Source organism: Amblyomma maculatum, chromosome 3 (genome assembly GCF_055883805.1).
Source record: "Amblyomma maculatum isolate TAMU_Amacu chromosome 3, ASM5588380v1, whole genome shotgun sequence".
Lineage (NCBI taxonomy): Eukaryota > Metazoa > Arthropoda > Arachnida > Ixodida > Ixodidae > Amblyomma > Amblyomma maculatum.
The window spans coordinates 68,599,592-68,620,584 of NC_139346.1; the positions used below are offsets into that span (position 1 = coordinate 68,599,592).

Below are 20,993 nucleotides of genomic sequence, written 5' to 3' on the forward strand. Positions count from 1 at the left end.
TTTGTGACGTTAAAACCCACAAACCAAACCTAAAGCAAGTGTTCAGCAAATGTGAGACCAAGCGATATAAAACTTTGCATAACTGGCATCATTATATGAGTATTTGCAGTTTGTGGCAGTAATGAAACGTTTTTGTCTTAAGAAACTAGCAGTTTCAGGTATTCACTGCATATTCAATTTCCTTTCGTTAGTTTCTGTACAGTTGTTACTTTTATGTTGTGCGCTTTTAATATAAGAGAAATCTGCAGCTTGGAAAGCTGATTACATTGGGTGTTAAATGTAAGCAATATTCCGGTCATGATCAAAATGGCCGAGCTAAATGCTGAACTGTGGGCCCGGCTGTCTGTATTTTGTTTGCAAGATTTGAAAATTATTTTGAAGTGATTGCAGCTCATTAGTGCGGAAACGAGGTTCCAAGCCTGCGTCAGTACTGCGAGTGAAAATAATATTCTGTTTTAGAGAGGCTGAAGTCTCAATATTGTCAAAAGAATTTGTTGCTGATGAAACTACTTGGCAAAGTATTGTGCATTGTGAACAGAGTTATATGTTAGACTTTCAGAATCTTTTAAAGGAATACAGAGAGCTTTAGACAAATTTCTCGCTTGTACACGGAATATGAGGCCAGACGGAAGCAAACTGAAAATAATTGTTAGCGTGTAGCAGTGAACAAATAAACGCTATAATCAAGTTTATGTTAACAGCTGATAGCACGGATATTTCTACCGAAAGCTTGGAGATAGCTGCATTAGACTGCTATTCTAATGTTTTGAATTTTAGTAACGTGCTATGACCTGCAATATTATGCAAGTGACACCACTACACTACACGAGAAAATTGCGTCGATTTCGGCTGCCAAGAACGAAACGTAATTACCATCATCTGTTAATCTACTTTTTGTCAGACGATGGGTGATACCAAACAGTTGCGTCCCAGCGGGGAGGAGCTCCATGCTGATTGCTGCGTTCCTGCAAGCGCAGAGGGATATGGCTAACCTTAATATAGCAACACATATTTGATGGCACAGGTGTGCTGGAAAGGTCAACAGTATAGTACATTCTTCAAATGCCACTATTTCGAAGTTTTCGATTAAAACCTCCACGCTGCCGGGAAAATAGGTAATTATTTTTAGTTCAATACTGACAATGAAATGAAATTACTTTCACAGTTTTCCTCCACCTAGTCACATATCCCATGTGCAAAAGCAACAATTGTGCAGTGCTCTTTTGTGCTTTAAAAATCTTGGAATCCAAACTTTGAATACCCCACATAAGCAGCTGGTCAGTACGTAGTGCAATAACTTGCAGTGCGCGTTTCCGGTGCCGCTCGGTACTCATGAGCATGTTCAGAACTGGTCGAAGCCTTTTTTTTCTCCAACGCAACATCTGTTAGCCACAGGTGTCAGGCTAGTCCTCGGGCAAAGTTCGAGCTTGCATTTAAACCCTGCTGTAACCAGTGTGCACCGTTTTACAGCTCTCGCCATGGCTTGTCTTCTTTCTGCGTTCCTGCTCGCCCTGGCCGCATCAGTGGTTTCTGGGAGCTCTGCGTCTGTAAGTGAATCGCAATCAGTAGAAAATACAAGCTGCTGACATCCTAAAACACAAAACGCGAAGACGCTACGAGTTCCTAAAAGCAGAATTGCTGTTTTGGCGTGTTGCAGAAAGAATCCTGAGAATGCTTCTACGCGATGTAATAACGCAACGATTATCAGCGGTGTAGCTTTTCTAAGCTCGCATATGCATAGAGATGCTTTATCTAGCCATTGTTTTTTTTTTTGCGCTTTCGTTTCATTTGTCATCTTTTGGCATGTTCAGCTGAGTATGTAGTGGATGATATAAACTTTGTCAAAGTAGAAGAGGACGATGAAGATGAATACATGTGAAGCGCAGCATAAAAAAACTGGGCAGTCTCACACGTAGAACAGCTACTGGGATGGTGCAATGGTCGAGCATAGTGGCCGGCAAATGTGATCTCTGCGTGCAATCGTAAATCAACGCCTTGTTTGATGGAGGCTTCAGAGCCACTAGATGGCCATGAAATAATGCGGGGCGCAACGCGTATGGATCAAAATATTCTAGGTTAATTCTGAGAAAAATATCTGCTACGCGCCCAATTGTTGCATACGTGGCTTGCAGGTGGCAGTGAGTGTGGCAGGCCACCCTGACATGCTGAGTATCTATAACCCGGCGTTATCGCAGGAGTCACCACTGCTGCTAAGCGTCTGCATGTCGCGCACTCGATATTCAAATTCAGACGTTTGCTGCCCTACGAAATCCAAGGATGATGACAACTAGTGCTGGTACGCTCTACCTGATTATGATCGTACTCTCCCGTACCGCTTTCGACTACAAGAAAGTAAGAGCGCAATTGTGTAGTAAACGCTACTCTCGCTGTTTCAGTAGTGCAACTGTCGGCTTCTAAAACAGACCACAGCAGATCGCGAAAATTTTACAAAACGGAATTAACGTTCCAAGACCTACAAAAACAGAACCCTTGTTACTATCGTTGCGTGGTCGGCACGCATTTCTATTACACCTTTGAGCGTCGGTCAATAGACGTTGCCCAACCTTATTGCTGACGACGATTTTATATTCAATCAATTTGCAATGATTTTGTCGACGCTGGATCATAATGTTTTTTGAACGTTCGTAGTAGTGGGCAGTTGAGTCCAGTGGAATAAGGCATAATTCAAATCTGTCCACAAGCTTTCAAAAATTACATCACTAAACTAGTTTGGCCTCATTGTGGGAATAATAAATAATTTGCACTCTGTTGTTTTAGCTTAGTTCAGTATGATTATTGATATCCTTTTCAACTTTCGCCGGGTCGTATTGAGACCAAGGGTCTTAATGGCAAAAAAATTGATTAGGATCTTCATACATCAGGTATACTACCTATTTGACCTTAGAGATAACGGTAAAGGGAAATGCAGTAAACTTCTTGATAGTAATCATGCCTGCGCCTCCACGTCGCCATATTTCGTCTGACATACGACAAAGATGGCCACGAACTCTGCTTTTGAAAGAATTAGTGTAGAGAACGTGTTATTTTTCTGCGAGAACATGGTAATGTTTCCTAATTTTCAAACGGGAAGGATAGAATGCCAGAGTAACTGGTGTTCTCTTCCATCGATCCTTTCTGCGTTTGCGCTGTAATTTGTGCACTATAATGCTATTCATATTTAAATAACCCGTGTGTTAAACTATAAATACGCTGCTCTGAGTGCTTCAATACCTACTTTTCAGAACAACCAGACGCAGACGCTGATAGACGCGGCTGGAGCACTTGAGAGCGACGTGGCGATTTACGACTCTGTCGAGGACCCCAGCCAGCGTTGCATGTACACCACTCGGCCAGTGTACCTCCCCGAAGAGCAGTTCGCCGTCTACGTTCTCCACTACCCGGACGGAAACGGGTGGGTTAGCGCTGTGTCTTATGTTCCAGTCTTTGTTTCTCTCTTAAATGAATATCTGAACGTGTTTAATACTAATATCTTGCTTAAATATTGACAGGCGTGAAGATGGTACTGAGAAAAGACAGGTAATTAATAGGGACAGCATTCTTCCTCAAAATTAAAATTGCTTCTTTTAAGCTGCTGTTCGGAATTGCAGGAGCAGCATTTTTCTCGGAAAGAAAACAGTCCATGGTAGTCGGGTATCTTAACGCGAGGGAAGCACGCATGTGCAGCATTGCATAGAAGAAAGGCTTGCTAAAATGCTGGTAGTCATTTGTGGTCTACCACTTATGAAATTTTGGTAGTCCATATGTCCGAATTTCGGATTTAAATCTCTGCAAAAGACGCACAGTCCTGTCACCATTTTTCTTTGCAACGCAAGCATCTATATATTCAAAGCTGAAAATACATGTGTAAGAAGGAGCAGAAATCTCAACCTAGGTGGCGTGAAATATCTGCGTAAAGAAACGCTAATTTGTTTTGCCTCAAGGCCAACTTAACTGTTTCACCACGTGAAGTACAGCTACGAACTATATAGGTACATTGACTCTAGGAAACGTTGTATGGCATCATAAGGCGTTTGAGATAAGATGACACAGATTTACCTAATCTAATAAAATAATTTAGTTAAAGCCGAACCGCATACGAATCAAATATTGAGACTCCACGAAATCTGAATTCAATAACTCTCATGTTCTCTTCCTATTGTATGTACACAGTCTATGGACCGTCGAAACATGCCGGGAAATTACATCTTAAACAACGGTTCTAAACAGTTTACAAAAACGTACAATTGCGTGAATCCGTTCCACAGGTGAGGCCTTATCTTAGCAGACAATATAAAGAGCTGCTATTTGAAGTACAGCCTGGAGGTTTTCATAACTTACTAGATACACTTTGACTAATTGCACAACCTGGAAATACGATAGCGCACCACTAGAAGTAGGATGCCATCCTTATATCAGCCGAATATGCCCTCAGGTATACGTCAAGACTTTCGCACTGTGAAATAAGCTAATATTTGATTGCATTCAAGCATTAGCACAGTGAGGAATTTCGAAAGGAAATAACGGTGCGATACCAGACTAATCTCGACCATTCGCTCACGTCAGCACCAAATGGCTAATAATTGAATTTCACCCAACAGTGATCATAACTGTTGAATAAAAAACATCTAGTGTAACAACAGTTGGATGTATAGAAGTAGGTACTACAAAATCAGTCAAAACAAATTTTGTTCATACAAGTAATAAACAAAGATATTGATGTCTTGGCATATCTACAGCCACAACTGCACACAAGAATATGTTTTAACATGAGAATAGCAGAAGAGAGCAATGGCATCGTATAGGTCTAGAATCATGAAGAGCCACCAACACATGCTAGTGGCTCGCACAATTGCACACCTGTGAGTGCGCTAAGAAATATTATGGAACCTTGAACAGCGCGAAGCGTTCATGTAAAATTTCAAGTCGATCCACATTTTGGGGTAAAAACGATTCCACTTGAGACAAGTTATCGTGTTGGAGCAAGCTAAAAGAGGCTTTCGCTTCCCATCATTGTAGCCGTTAATACAACCTTGTTTCTAACCATCTCCCCCTTCCCCCAATACAGGGTAGCAAACCGGTTGCTGTTACGAGTTAACTTCCCTGCCCTTTCTCCTCATCTTCCTCCTCCTTAGCCATGATTTCAGGAGCTGCACACTTGTTTCATACAGTCCAGGGACGCTTTGTGTACTTCGTTTGCTGAGGCTCAAATCCACTGGCACGCGGCCTTAGGGAGTTTTTTGGAATGCTAGATGTGGCGGGAATGTAATAATCTCAGCTGCAAGCAAGCTGTATTTGCGCCAGATCTCAAGTTTCAAAGCCAGCATCATGCGTGGCTCAGTGCTACAAACATTGTTACTCGACGGCCGCTGCGCACAATTGTAGCTATAGCCACTGAGAACAATTAATCACTTTCCGGTCGCCAACATAAGCTCGATTAAGTGTTACTTAGGTTGCTTAGCTTTCTTGGTCTCTTCCTGCGTTCTGGACAATCTCCGCCACTACACGATATCTCGGGTATGCGCTTGGTGTACCAGGTGCAGGCTGCAACTCTGAAGCAGAACGCACTCAAAACTAAGATGAAGGCAGCCATTCTTTTCCAGGGCTGCTACCTGAGCGCTGGTGCCTAACGGAGGTTGAAACTAGAACCAGCGCACATGGCCGTAGTTTCAAAGCCTCAGTAGTAGCTGCCCAGCACCGTAACGTACTCAATCCTACATGCGATTGTTCCCGTGGTGTAGAAAAGAATGCCTAGACTTTTCGACCATGTGAACGACCAGTTTACGTGTTAACCTTATGAATGGACGACTGTGTAGACGCAGGAGAAAGTAAAAGCGTTCACAAGCGCCGTACGCGAATAGAAAAATATTCAAGGACTCAGATTCGTACGTAATTTGTACCAAAGGAATGAAGTGGCTTTTCAAGTCCAACGAAAATAAAAGGACACACATAGTCTATTGGTGCGATAGATGAAGTAGCAGCTGCTTACTAGCCTCACGCACTACCCTCTGACACCGGTGCAAAATTTGAGCTAATGAACCCTTGACGTCTGAGCCCGCAAACATACCTACCTAGCCGAAGTCTGCGCTAAACACCCGGATATACTGTCGCCAAGCCACGAGAGCTTGCAGGAAGGTATTCGTTATATCGCGCGCGCAGAGCGGTGTCGAATCTTGGTTGGTTTGTGGGGTTTAACGTCCCAAAGCGACTCAGGCTATGAGAGACGCCGTAGTGGAGGACTCCAGAAATTTCGACCACCTGGGGTTCTCTAACCTGCACTGACCTCGCACAGCACATGGGCGCCTTGCTTTTCGCCTCCTTCGAAAAGCTGCCGCCGAGGCCGGAATTCGATCCCGCATCCTTGGGAACAGTAGTCGAGCGACGTAACCACTGCGGTGTTGAATCTTGCCATTGCCAACGCGACCTCAACAAGTTCTGCTCAAGAAACTCGGAAGTGTGAAAATAGGGTACTTCTTTAGAAATGGCTTCCACGCAAGCAACCTGAGCGATGATCTCTGCAACCACACTATGTCGCTTAGCGTGCCGAGAATACTTACCAGGCCATTTTAGATGCGGATCAGCTTTTCACTAATGCCCCTCAAAACCTCTGACTTCCTAAACAATGAGCAATGCTCAAGGACCCGTAACTTACACTTGAAGAACTTCCCATGAACTTCTGATGTACACTAAGGGAGAAAAGTTTGAGAAAAAATATCATTTATATTATATTAAATATATATTTCAAAAATATCAAACATATTAAAGGAAGTGTGCTGAATCACCGGGGGGGGGGGGGGGGGGGGGGGGGGGCATGCACGCCCAGTTCAGAGAAAAAATATCGCAGGAAAAACTAGCGAAGTAACGAAGAAATGCGTTTTCCACAAATCCGTATCCTGGAAACGTTTGTCCCTGACCGTACCTGTACTGCGGCGAGGGCAGCCACATTTTTCTAACTGGTCGGATAGACTTATCGGTGTGCGTAGGGCTGTCATCAACGACCATGACCAGGTTACGGAAAGCGACTGCAGTATTTAGCTCAAATTCCCGTTCACTGGAGCGCTCTTGTGAAGCAGTCTGTCACTCTCCACAGCAGTTCAGCACTAGCTTTGCATTGCCTGCCCGTAGCTAAGCTGTAGCTATTCTAGGAAGATCTTCCGTCTGTCGAAGATTGTGCAGGCTACATTTGGAGGTGGAGTTGCTCACCCGTAAAGCGATAATTATCCCCTGTCCCATGCAAATGCATATTAATTGATTCTGCTGGGCATGGGGACACTTGAAGTTGACACAGCCGTCCAGCGACATGAAAACGGCAAGGCCTTCTCGCGACCTGGGTGTAGGAAGAAGCAGAGTTCAGACTTTAAGACCTAAGTGTAACGAAAGGACGCGCACAACTGGCGTTGATATGACTCTCTAGGTCATTAGTTTATTACACTTATTGAGACGCGCTTTTTGGCTGCAAGATTTGCGGAAAAGGCTAGCCAGCATTTCTAGCCGATGTTTGTAAAAACAACTCGTGGGTTACGCGCTACGATTCCCTGAAATCGGCTTCTGAGAAGCATCTCAACTGCTATGCGCGGCATTTTCAACCTTTTTAAAAGGAATGCACTAACAGAATTCTTGCAAAATAAAAGCCCTTCTCAACGTTTGTAGCAAATTTTTGCCGGCGGCTCTAACAAGCATTTCACAGCAGCTGCATCTCAGCTTTTTGCTCGTTGCAACTTTCTACCTGTGGAGAATGTTTTCTGTAGTCGCCTGAGTGTATCGAATACTTAGTGCACAACTTCACGTGGAAACTTTCGTTCAGCACACCGTCCCAGACAGGAACAAGACGCGATTTTGGCGGCAAAACGACCTGTTTCGTCTAGGTTTTCATAGAAATTATGGCAAGCAAACAGATGTTGTTTCGGCCGGCGCATCTATTAGGAAGTCATAGTGACCAGTTAAAAATTATCGCCTGGTTATTTAGCTTCAAAAAAGAAGCTTAAGGAAGTCCTTTTTTATGCACAGTATATTATATTCATTAATAATGACTGCGCATTTATGATGCCGTTTTTAACATCACCATAAACGTGTTTATGTTTGATATGTTGAACTTGGGCGGTTCATTGTTCGCGGGTACAAATTGTTTTGTTGCCCTTGTATTGCTGGTTGCGTTCTTATTCGATATGTAGAATAAATAAGCTTGAACGGTTTAACATATGTGGTTAATGTTCGCGCATTGTATTGTGCTTCCAACATGTAACCTGTATTCAAATTCCCCCACGGTTCCACTTTTAGGCCTCCTGCTAATTATTGCTTTGAAATTATTTTATTTCAATTAACAATAAACTGATTTCTTGATTGAATTGCATAAAACAGCGAATACACAATGCAGCAGAACCACACTGATTTTCACATCGGCCTTCTAAGGCCAGCAGGATGGCTGCTGCACGTAATATTAAATTTTAATGGCAATGTTTTCTGAAAAAAAAAAAGCACCATAACAATGAAGCCGTGTGCCCCAGTCAGTTCTGCTTTATTTTGTTATGCTTGTATATTAGCCTATTTTGAAGCAAACGCTTTACTTATCTCGTCAAGCTAAGGTCATCGGTGTCCCAATTTTACTTCAGGTGCGGCGCTAGGAGTCGGCACTCGCTCCTCCTTCCAAATCGTTTGCTGTCACGCTTCTACTTCACAAATATGCTTCTTGTTCGCACACTTCATAAACTTGATTCTCACCTGTACATATTTACACCAATATATAATATTGCCTGACACAATGCTACACAACCTTCGTCTCCAGCAATCCTTTCTACCGCCGCCATTGACTATCTCGCTGGCCTTCTGGGGCATCCCCCTCACCCCCTCAAAGTGCCTTTAATATTTTCGTGTCGTCTAGACACGGCTGTGGTGAATTTGAAGTTCTTTTACAGCCATGAAGGAGTTGTGTGCTCAAACCAGTAATTCGGCTGAGTTTCCTTCACGATCGCAGACAGACGTGCAAGAGTTGAACCCTAGAAAATCGTGTCTGAACACCCTGTCGAACTTACACACTGTAAACAAGGTTATTTGTATGACCTTGACCTGGGTTAGCAGCACATCATAACTAAGCATAACAAAGTTTTCAATTTCATAACTGGCGTAGTAGAGCTAAGGCGCACTAACTTTAAGATGTGCAGAACCAACCAGCCAGCATTTTGTTTTAACTGCATAGAAGCAAAAAACTGTTAATCTGATTCGTGTTTCTACTTTCACGTTTCTCTCTGAAACAAGGTGATGGGAGGAAGTAATGACAAGGAATACAGTCGACAAGCTAAACTATGAGAGAACTGATAGAATTTCAGCGCACAAAAATTATTGACGAGAGGGCGCCTTTTCTAAGCAAACAATCACACTAATGCCACATTTCATTTTTTCAGAGGGGAGACACAACGCCCTTACTGCGTTGGACTGAACGTCACTGATTCGGGCGACTACCAGTTTTTCCCCTGTCAAAGTAAGTCACGCAATTTTGGGTAGTTTTCAAAAATTCTACAAAGCGCTTCTGCAAACGTTTATCATGAATTAACGGAATCGCAAGGACGCGGCTATATCAAACCCGAGCGCTAACGTATTTCGATACTTCGGCATATCATGGCTTAGCTGCCGGCTGTGCGGCAGCAAAAAACGGTTGAGTACGAAAACATTAAGTCACCAGAGTAGAGCAACGTTCTCGTTTGTGCCTGACAACTGATTTTGCAGCCTGATCGTGAAGTTAGTGACCACGTGTTCTAGCCCGGGTAAATCAAGCAATGCTTTCACAAATTATCAATGATCTAACCAAGTAAATACCTATAATGTAAAGATGACTATGCACTTGCAAGATGAAGAAAATTCTGCGCTCTGTCTTCAGTAGTATCGCTATCGGTGTGTGCGCTTGACCTGTCTCTGACGGTTTTTGTCGTGCTTCTCCAGTCCCAGTACCTGCAATAAACCCGCAGCCTTATTTGGTGGAGTCGCGCAAGGTAGAAACATCAGTCCTGGAGCTCTGTAGCTGCAATCAAGAGCTGTGCAAGCAGATGTTGTTGACGTGTCAGTCCCAAGCATAGGTTTTATCGCTTGCAAGTCTGACGACTGCAGCCGACCCCTCGTTCTGCAGCAAATTAAAGCATTAATTCTTGAAGAGGTGGCGCGTCAGCTTTCCCTGATTCCTAGCCCTTAATATCGGCCACCCGATTTGGCCCCGGCCTTGCGGTAGGCTATTTACGAGCAGGTTGTTGAGGCGCTTTCATCTGTCCGTCCGGCATAAGTTGTCGCTACTCCTCCTTTGGCTTACGTCGATGCTGTTCTTAGACCGGTTGCCTTTTCTATGGCCTATGACGATCTCATCCCAAAGCCTGTCGGCGCTCCCTTGACTTGCGCCAACATCATTGTACGACCTTGACCGCCAACTTATACTCTCCGTCAGTGCCTGGGAAATCGCCAGAACCCTATTTTCGACCGGCTCTAAGACCACGCGATTCCTGGCGCACAACAGATAACAGGCCAATTTGCTACTCTTGCGTATTGGTTGGGCATAATTACCGCTATTGCCGGTGCCGTCTCTTAGTCTCAAAATCACCTACCCATGCTTCCGGGTACTAGTCATCAACGCCTCAGTATTCCGCGCCTACTGAACCTGCAGCAACCTGTGGTTTCTCACCACGCCGCTTAGCCCTCTCCAACCACCGTTCACCATCGCCGCGACCCCGCTCCATCTCTCCTATGCAATGTCGACCGGCGCTTCTCGTGAGAAAAACTAGAGTTCGCAGTTCCTGAGCCGAGAACTGCGCCACCGTCAAACCTTCCAAGTCCTCATCTCTCACCAGCCAACCTCCCTTATTCATAGGGGGGCTGCGATTTTAGTAACGGACGAAAAACCCTGGAGCTGTTTAAAGAAAGTCACGACCCTAATGGCATGACTTTTGTGGCGAACGGCCAGCTCTGAGCAAATAAATCATTTAGCAGCGTGCACCGCTGGAGTAGTAATCCAGAATTGTTTTTATACAACTGAGCTCGTCGGCTGCCACGTTGTTCACATGTGGTATCTTTCCGGCTGTATTTCCGTATTTCCGTATTTTCTATCGCGTCACGCCACTATCATCAATTGTGCTCACTCTGAAGTCGGATTATCTGCGCTGCCCGAGGGCATGTCGCACAATGCTCCTTCTAGTCTAAACACTCAAGCCCTCGTCGCCGAAGACATCCACATTCCCCCCTCTTCTTCCTGCTTGTAAATATGGCTTGTTAATGTGTATGCAATCAAACTGTCCGCTTCACATCAGCACATACATTGCTGGCCCGAAATTGCCTTCGGTTGCCCTATGCTGTGCTCATTCTTTCTGATGGCTTCAATGTGCTCTGGGTCTCTAACCCGTTTCCCAACACCACTGCTTTACGCGAAGGTGAATGTCTCGGGTGCCCACAACCCATCACATCTCTTCTGTGCGAAGAGGCTGACGACACGCCGCACTTCTTCATGACTGCGCTCAGCCCTCCACTTGCTGTACCAGCCCCCTCTTCCACAGGCCTGTTATATCACTGGATCGACGCAGATCTTCTTACGCCTCAGCGAACTCAACTTCTTGCCCTACGTCAATAGTTTAGCTCCTTCGACTCCTATCAAAATTCCCTGGGGCAAAGCTCAACTTCCACACATCGCATCGACATCGGAGCCCATGCACTAAGCGACAGCTGCCATATTGTGTGACTGCAATTGAGCACCAGGTTATTGAAGAGCTACTAGACCAGCTGCTCCAGAACGGCGTAATTCAGCCCTCAAACAGCCCTTGGGTTTCGCCTGTAGTGCTCGTTAAAAATAAAGACGGCTCCATCCGCTTCTGTGTAGATTACCACCGACTTAATAAGAATACGAATAAAGAATTCTATCCTTTTCTATGCATCGAAGACGCGCTGGACTGTTTGCAAGGGGCTCAACACTTTTCCTCCCTAGACTTACATTGCGGGTATTAGTAGCTCCCGATGGAAGCGGCCGACAGCTGTGAAACCCCCTTTGTTACTCCCGACGGCCTTTACGAATTTACTGTTATTCATTTTGGTCTTTGCAAGGCTGCTGCGACATTTGAGAGAATGATGGACATAATTTTGCATGGACTCAAATGGAAAACTTGCCTTTGCTATCATGAAGCCATCGTCGTCTTTTTTCCCGATTTCGACAGCCATCTCTCCCGCCTGAAGCACGTCTTGACCTGCCTTTCTGATGCCGGCTAGCTCAACTTAAAAAAAACAAAAAAACTCTCGTTTTGTTGCCCATCAACTGACCATTCTAGGCAACGTTGTTTCCAAGGAAGGATTTTTTTTAAGACCCTGCCAACCTTCGTGCTGTCGTTGCCTTTCCCAAGCCGAAATCGACCAAAGACCTGCGCAGCTTCCTTTACCTCTGCTCCTGCTTTCGACGGTTCTTTCCAAACTTTGCCTCCATTGCTGCCACTCTGACACAGCTGCTGTCGGGCAGTTCCGACTTCGCTCTGGTCACCATCAGGCGACGACGCCTTCAATACGTTGTGTTGCATCCTCACGACACCACCCGTCCTGTGTCACTTCGACCCGACAGCCCCTACTGAAGTACACAGCGCCAGTGGTGTCTGTCTCGGCTCTGTACTCGGTCAGCGGAATTCCGGCTTTGCTGAATACATCGTCGCCTATGCAAACCAAATGTCAGGAAGGCGGAGTCAAATTACTTTTGAGATGCAGCAGTAGCGCAAAGAGACATGAACTTTCAACTGAAGTTTTTAGAAAATAGCGGGGGTAGGGGGGATTTATACATATTTTCGTATCTGACTCTGCCAAAGTCAAAACTTCATATGCGCATGTACCGGTTATCTCTCCTAAAAAAGCTATGAAAAAACAAAACAAAAATCATGCAACAAGACAGAAGCAATCACAAAACCCCAAAAAATATAGGGTAAGCATACACTATGAGCAATCGCATGCTTCACGGCTAAAAAATCGATGAAAACGGCAAATGAAAGCCGCGTTGAGCTGCACATGGGCCTCCATTGTCAAAATGTAAAGTAAAACATGAACGAGCAGGATTACGTCATGACTCCTTAGGCTTAAACACTACCAGATATAAAACCGAAAACTGTCGTACAAAAAAAAAGACATAACAAGCGTTCTGACTAAACCTACTGTGCTTACAGGATCTCAAGTTCAATTTCTTGGAGCATTATCGAAGGTGCACTGACGCAGACGTCCTCTTTCTCTTTGATAGCTCTGCCTCCAGAACTTCTTGTATTCTGATTGTTGCTTCTGCCAATAACATTTGTTGTGTGAGGCCAGGGTATGCAACCTGTGCACTTGCTGCAGGGTAAAACCTTTTCTTTCCAGATGTTTGTTTTTTGCTAGTTGTCATAGTTCGTATTGTGTTCTCGGAGCCGCTCATTCAGGCATCTACTCGTTTGTCCAATGTAACATTTCCGCCGCTTAACGGGATATCATGCTACAGGGTAATAATTAAATTTGGTGTTTCATACTACATACGGGTCAATGTAAACCACAAGTTTGAGTGAACTTACAAAGCTTCGATAACTTTTCCGGAGCTGTAAAGACTCCTTTGAAGTTTGGCTTTTTGCCTGTTCGTTTCAAATTATGCGATATGCTGTGCAGGTAAGGTATACTGCAACCAGATTTTCTTTGTGCTCTCTCAACTGTGTTAGGCGTAGCATCCTTGCTGTTTTTATTTTTTTTTTTGTAGATTCATTCAGCAGCTGAAGTGACAAGATGTTCCGGATAGCCAGCTTCTTTCAACCTTTCTGTTTGATGAATGGAGCTGCTTCCGTGGCGTGCGGGCAGGATTTTTTCAACGTATAGATAGATGCATTAATTCTCTACCGAAGGAATTATTACTTTATTGTATCGAAGATAGGATCGACCATTCCATTAGGTGGCTTTCCCAAATGCTTTTTGGCTAAGTGTCGAATCGTTCTTGAAATACTCACGTTCTACTTCGCCTCCAACTTTGTAAGCTGTAATGATTTACAGAAAGAAGGCGCTTGCATTGGTTCCTGCCTGGAGCCCATTCTTAGCGATATCTTTTTAGGTGATATTGACAACCAGTTTTCAAGCTGCCTTGAAGAATTTAGAGCCATAAAAGCCTTCATTTATATTGATGATTATTTAATTTCCTTTGACTATATCAATAATTCGTTTCGGGTAGATTCATCACAAGTATCAGTTTTTCAGGAACATTTTGAACTAATGCAGTTGAAGAATGAGATGCTGGTTGACGGAAGGATCAGATTATTAGATTTGAGTACCAGTGTTGAAAGAAAAGGCCTTTTGCACGAATGATCTGCGCGCAAAAAAAAAAATGTTTTCTCTGAATGAGCTAAGCTTATTTAAAACTGGTAAAACGTTCAGTTGTCTACTTGTATCTAATCAATGCTTTGAGACAATCCTGCTCGCATACCATAGAAAGCAGCATCATTCATCAAACTGACAGGTTGAAAGAAGCCGGCTATCTGGAACATGTTATCTCAGTTTCTGAAGGAATTTATAAAAAAAATGCAAGTGAAAACAACAAGAAAGCTACGTCAAACGCAATGGAAGGAATACAGCAACGAAATCTAGTGCAATACACTGCCTGAACAGCAAATAGCATAATTTAAAACGAATAGGCAAAAAGTAAGCGGTAAGTAGACTTTCCAGCTCCGGAGACGTTATCGAAGCTTTGTAGTATCATTCAAACTGGGGGTGTGCAGTGACCCGCATGTAGCATAAAACACCAGACTTAGTTTGTAATCAGCAAAGGTGAGGTTTATGAGATCCCGCAAGCAGTGGAAAGGTTGCATAGGACAAACAGGTAGATGCCTCAATGAACGGCTTCAACTATTAAAACTTGCGAAAAAAAATATTTCTGAAGGAAACGATGCTTTTGAACTGCAGAAGGGGCACAGGTTGCATACCTAGGCTTTAAAAGACAGATTATTTGTAGAAGCAACAATCATATTAAGAGAGATTCTTGAGGCAAGAAACATTGAATTCAAAAATGCCGTGCTTGTCACTACACCTTCGATAATGCTCCATGAAATAGAACTTGGGATCCTGTATGTAGCGTAGGTTTAGTCAAAATGCTTAATATGTTATTTCGTTTCTTGTATGCCGTTTGTCGGTTTTATGTCGAATGGTTTTGAAGGCTAACCACTGGGTTGAGGTTCTTTAAAACCCAGCATTCGGAGTGCTGATTTGGTGGGATTAAACACACGACGAGACCGGTCAAACTAGGAACATATCTTTTTATATAGAAACCTAGGACTAGGCAAATAAAAACAGATAAATAACGAGCTTAATAAACAAGACGAAGACTAACACAAACTAGTAAAAGTCGCCGGACGCTATAAGCATGAAGTCCATGCAGACGCTCCCGGTCGCGTGGGCTCATAGTGCAAGGAACACCCGGTGTCCACAGGTGTTTTGGTCAGGCCAGCAGGTGGCTCGGCGGCGGACACGCTCGGCCGAGGCGAGAGGTCTCAGGTCACCGTCACGCTTGTTGTGCAGAACAGCGCGAAAAAACTACATGGACGAAGGAAGACAAGACGAGCGCTGTTGAGGACAGGTTGGACGCGATCAGTAGGAGCTCCGTGGCCAATCCCAGGTCTGGTATCCTAGATCGTAGGCCAGGCGGGATACGATCAGCCCCCGCTCCTTGGCCACCCGTTCTCAGGCAACACTGCTCCGTCTAGATCTGTCCTACGTGTCACTTTCCCGCACGCGCGCCACATAATTGCGTCGTCCTTTTCTTTTCTTCCTTGTGCCGAGCGTTGCAGACACCGTGTGACGCTAGCTCCATCATGCTCACCACATGCACATGAATTAATCATGCTCATTCATGCTTTACAGTTTGACAACGGAAGTCCATATACAGCTCAATCGGGCTTTTTCATTCATCATTTTCGTCGATTGTTTAGCCGTGAGGCTTGTGCTTACTCATGGCGTATGCTTCACCTGTGATTTGGGGTTTTGAGATTTTGTTTCTTGCTACTTTGTTTTTGGTTTTGTCAATGCTTTGTTAGGAGAGAAAACCGTTACATGTGAATATAACGTTTTGAGTTCAGTTGAGTCAGTTGAGGTTAAGAAGTTCGCAGGGATCAAGTGGATGCAGCTTGCACAGAACCGGGCTAATTGGACAAATATGGGAGAGGTCTTCGCTTTGCAGGTGAGTATAGTCAGGCTGACGACGACGACCACGACTACGATGATGATGATGATGATTCACAAGATACAAAAAATATGTATAAATTACCCTCTGTTTACCAATATACCTGAGTTGAAAGTCAGCGCTTTGTTCATTTCCCGCCCTCTGTCCATGTATGTCTGCGTTACTAGTACATCTCAATGGATCACCAACGAGCCCCACAAGACTTCAGTCAAATTACTCAGTCACTGAAAAAGAGTTTGGAAATAGTTTGGGCTCTAACATAACTCCGCCCTTACCTCAGCGGCCGCCCTTTTGGCGTTTTGACGGACCATCATGCGCTGTGCTGGCTTTCTTCCCTGAAAGACTCATCCGGCCGTTTTAGCAGGTGGGCTCTTCATCTACAGGAACTTTACGTCCATGTAGTCTACCGCTCTGGCCGCAAGTATCGCTCTACGCAATACCTCACGACATGATCACTAGTGCGTGTGAATGTTTGCGGAAAAAATAAAAGGACAGAAGAAGGACGCTTTCAAGAAAAACCAATTACAAGTAACGCCCTATACGTTCATCTCGTTTCGCACAATGTCAAAAAGTGACGGGCCATTACGCGTTCAAATATTTTTTGAACCCGATGAAAACTGGACGCATGTGCCCTGGACGCATGGCAAAAAAAAAGTGTAGATTGCTGTGTCGCAAACATCACAGGAAACATTTACCTGAGTGTGCCTCTGGGCAGCTTTTAATTTCAATCTCGCCTGCAGCTGGTTTTGGTTTAGCCGGGCAGGTATACGTGCTTCGATGAAGGGCCCCGATCATGCACACCATTTCAGCGACGAACGACTTTGGAGGCCTTGAAACCTGATATTGCAAGTGATGGCAGGAAAATTCGAAGGGCAAGGATAAGATTCTTAGCGAAGCGTTCCTTGAAGAACCGACAATTTTCTTGAGATCAGGTAAAAAAAGCGAAAGCTTGACTGTAAGAGCGTTTCATATCTGTACCTCTTATGGAAACTGTTTTAGAACGCCGTCTATATCACCACAGCTAACGACCACTCTATTCTGGAATGCACCTGTAAAAGCAAAAAAAAAAAAAGAAATAGAGCAGTTTTTCCAGGCATTGCTTTATACTTTCCTCTCTCTCTTGCCATCCGTGGTTTGAGTCATTTCTTGGCCTTAATTTTTGCCGTTTTGCGCTCAGTTTCCATCGCGTTGTAGGTTTCCATTGTCATGAATTTAAATTTTGTTGCGGTCAAGTGTGTTTCTCTTTACACGAGTGAATTTTTATACAGATTCCGCCATCTTCACATTTAAAGGTATTGATTGATATTATTTATTCTTACTATCCAGGCTCGCTTGCTGGATTTTGCCTCACCCTTCGCATTGTACAGTGGTTTGTGCTCAGGGACATGTTATCAGCTTTGAGTCCTAGATTCCTTTCTATATTTGTATTGACGAGTATTCCAGAGTGGTGCGCTATCGGAATACCATGTCTCACCCAGCCTCCAATATTATTCCATTAGTTTGATTCTGATTGTCTTTAGTTACTCTCATTTATGTCTGGTTTCTCGAGCTGGCGAGAAAAGTACTCACATGTTTAAGTTACCGCTTTACAGCGGTGCTTCCGGTTCTATGTATAAAAAGTTGGCATTCTAGCTGCGACAGGGTTTCGGTTCTTCCTTTCATTTGGACGTTGTTTCTTCGCCCATTTTTTTCCTCCCTTCGAAATGAATGAATCATCCCAGAAGCACATTGTAATGGTTTCAGCACATTGCGTGCCTTTCGCGGTTATCGTACTCGGGAGATGCTACTATGGAAGTGGGTTGCCTTCACCAGATCGTCATAAATATGGAATGCCTTAGTTATCTTCATAATTAAAATCAACTGAACGCGCTTATACATTTGTCATTATACCGTAGTCCCGTAAATGCAGTAGTATACGTAGAATAATACGCAATTGTCATTTTTAATAATTATTTTATTTCAAGAAAACGGGTCGCGACAGTATTTATATAGTGCAGTGATGAAAACCAACAGAAGGTTAATGCATCACCATAATAAGGTACGCTTGCTGAGGTGAACTGCTAGTGTTATTCTACAACTCATGAGGACTATATATCTGGTTGTTCAATAATTTCAGGGAAGAGGGAATGCCTGCAGTTATTATTACATTTGTGGTAGAGCCATATACCCTCATAGCTGCTTCTTCTAGAGCTCCGTTTTCTAAAATTTGTCTTTATTTCTTTCCAGATATGGGTTTGCCCTTAGAGTACCTGCGAAAATAGTTTAAAGTAATATCTTTGCTTTTTTAATTCTGACGGCTTGAGGTTGCATGACCCAAGCATTGCTATCAGCGTCTTTTGCTTTTGATGTCGGGAGGACATCAATCGTTTCTCGGTCCTCATAAATTATTTCCAAATATTTTTGAAGTACTTATAATTCGGGCTGCATCGACAGTCCGTATCCTGTGAAGCCTATTCATGAACTGGACTTACAAAATATTGAAAATCATTGAGCAGTACTTGGCGTGTGGCATGCTTTAGTTTTTATTGAGGAAACAACCTCGGGAACGAATTAAAAGGGAATATAAATCCGCCATTACGATTTTCGGGTTCTCCTTTTTGTTGACTATCAGCAGTCGCTTAAATTTATCAAAAAGATACCACCAGGGAAATTTGAAAAAGAAACTTCTTTCTCCCTTTCTTTCTTTATTTTTTCCTTTCCTTATTTCTTTCCTTTTCAATGCAGCAAAGCTTGGTCAGATCCAAACAATAATAAAGGTATTAAACATCAAAATGTGATGAGAGGCGATAAGGAATCGTTCCAGTCGGTTACAGTGCGAGGAAAAATTACAACCTTGAATAAATCTGTTCGGTGCGGAATACGGCGTCAGGGAGTCAGGATGCAAGTGGCGCATATGCCTGAATGTTAGAAGCGATGTGGTAATTGCATGGTGTTGAGCTTTCATAAATAATTTACGTGCCTAATTCTCAGCGTCACCTGCTCGACGACTGAAAACACTTGTCTATTTTAAAGTAGTTGTACGTGTTTTGTGCTGTCAAATACTTTGAGGAGTTATCGGCAAACTTCTACATCTTATGTTTTTGAAGTAGGAGGCATGTTTCTCCTGTACTGCGATCCTAGTGTAGAATCCGCCGGGACTCTTGGAAGCATGCAGCTGAGACGAAACATTACCATTAGATCTGGCTACCTGTGTAAATTATTTTGGCTTGCTTAAACATTTTCCACAACCTTCTGTAGTGGGTTACACATAATTTTTGCAGCCATGAAGAAAAATATCTATAGCACGTTCAGCGCAGTAGTCTTGTTCAGTTATAATCAGCAGGCCAAAGTATCAGTGGCCTGCTGGTACCTTCACTATGCTAAAATGAAGCCCGTGTTTTAGGCATAAAATAACCGCTAACTAGACGTTAGCGTGTCATTCGCAACCTATGTGGGCACCAATGGCAGCACCTCGAGAACATTTTCGGGGCTAGTCCGTTTATTGAGTTGAAATGTAATGCCCTGATACCGGTTTCACCAAATAATTATTTTCCCTTCAACCAGGCGGGGCCAGACAGACTCCAATCTACTCAGGGTAGACTGACAAATCGGTCAGCGGCGACCGGGAGAGGAATCCGCGTTATTTTGTTTTTCAGGCGGCTAAAGCAATTCACACAAGATGTAGAGCCGCTTTCTAGCAGCCTCGTGACGTTCGCATTTGTGACCTTCATAAGTAAACGTACTACCTCTTAAACTGATTGTATTTCCAGACCAAAACGCTTATCTTTTACCTTTCCTTTTCCAGCTGGTCCAACGGACCAATTGGCCCAGCAACTGTTCTTCGATGGCAGCCTCTGCTACGTCACACGGATCCCACTCAACGGAATTTACCGTAAGCTAAACTAGCGCGATTCTTGTATACTGAGCTGCCCATCACTATTAGGGTATTCGTGGTGGGCAGAAGGCTGGCTCTCAATGCTCACAATGTACTTGACCGAAGATAAGGATGAGACTCGGCTAGTTACATGGTTGGCGTGGCTGTAGAAGGTGCGGCAGACACATGACCACACTACAGCGAGGATAGTCATGTTACCGCAGCTAGTCACGTGGTATGACGTCATGCGCGCGCAGCCGTTCCTTGGAAGGTCGTTGCGCGGTACTGCTGATCTTGAAGTGTGTATCTCGGAGAGCACAGCTTTTGCTCCAAAAGTGTGCTCTTATAGTGAGCGCAGAGAAATATCCATATGTATACGTCACTCCAGGCCGTATGACTCAGGCCACCTTCTGTTTCCTCTGGGCTCCACGTCTCATTGCCTTCTATGAATGGATGGAGTGTGGAAGGCATCGTACGCAGCAGTGCGCCAACCCACCTGAACGCGGCTACTGTCCGTTGAACAGCGGCGCAGCATTGTAGGAATGCTGTATGCAGCATAAGCCTCTTGGATAGTTTCGACCGCCGACAACTCCTTCGAAACAAAAGGCTGATGCCATTGACGTTTGTTCCCAATGACTAAGTATTGGGCGCGTGCAATTTCATAGCATTGGGATTGCTTTGGTTCTCAAGTGAATGCCCTTCTTGCGAGACCGCTAGGGCAGTCGTACGCAGGGACCATGTAATTATTGGTCTTCCACATGCTCCGTAAACATCCACACGGCGACTTTGCCTGTGGTCCCTGAATTAGAGGCTCATATGCATAGTTCCTGCAGATTGCAGTTTTTGTAGGCTCTTTCTTTGAAGCTATACTACATCGGATCATAGACAGTGCGCTAAAGGTTGTATTTGGGCCGCAGTCGAGTAGCACATAATTTGCATAGCGCTATGTTTATAGCCTTTATAACC

General features: G+C 44.1%; 1 protein-coding gene across 2 annotated transcripts in view; it reads left to right on the plus strand.

The window, feature by feature from the left end:
- The window catches only part of LOC146194919 (uncharacterized), a 43,827-nt gene that overhangs the window by 10,132 nt on the left and 12,702 nt on the right, over positions 1-20,993 (plus strand). The window contains exons 2-5 of one of the 2 annotated variants that reach the window (XM_084596152.1): positions 1,471-1,547; positions 3,243-3,412; positions 9,396-9,472; positions 19,959-20,045. In XM_084596152.1, coding sequence (XP_084452278.1) covers positions 1,471-1,547; positions 3,243-3,412; positions 9,396-9,472; positions 19,959-20,045 — 411 coding nt within the window. Of the gene's footprint in view, positions 1-1,462; positions 1,548-3,242; positions 3,413-9,395; positions 9,473-19,958; positions 20,046-20,993 lie in introns of both variants that reach the window. The other variant, XM_084596151.1, reaches the window with a different exon arrangement.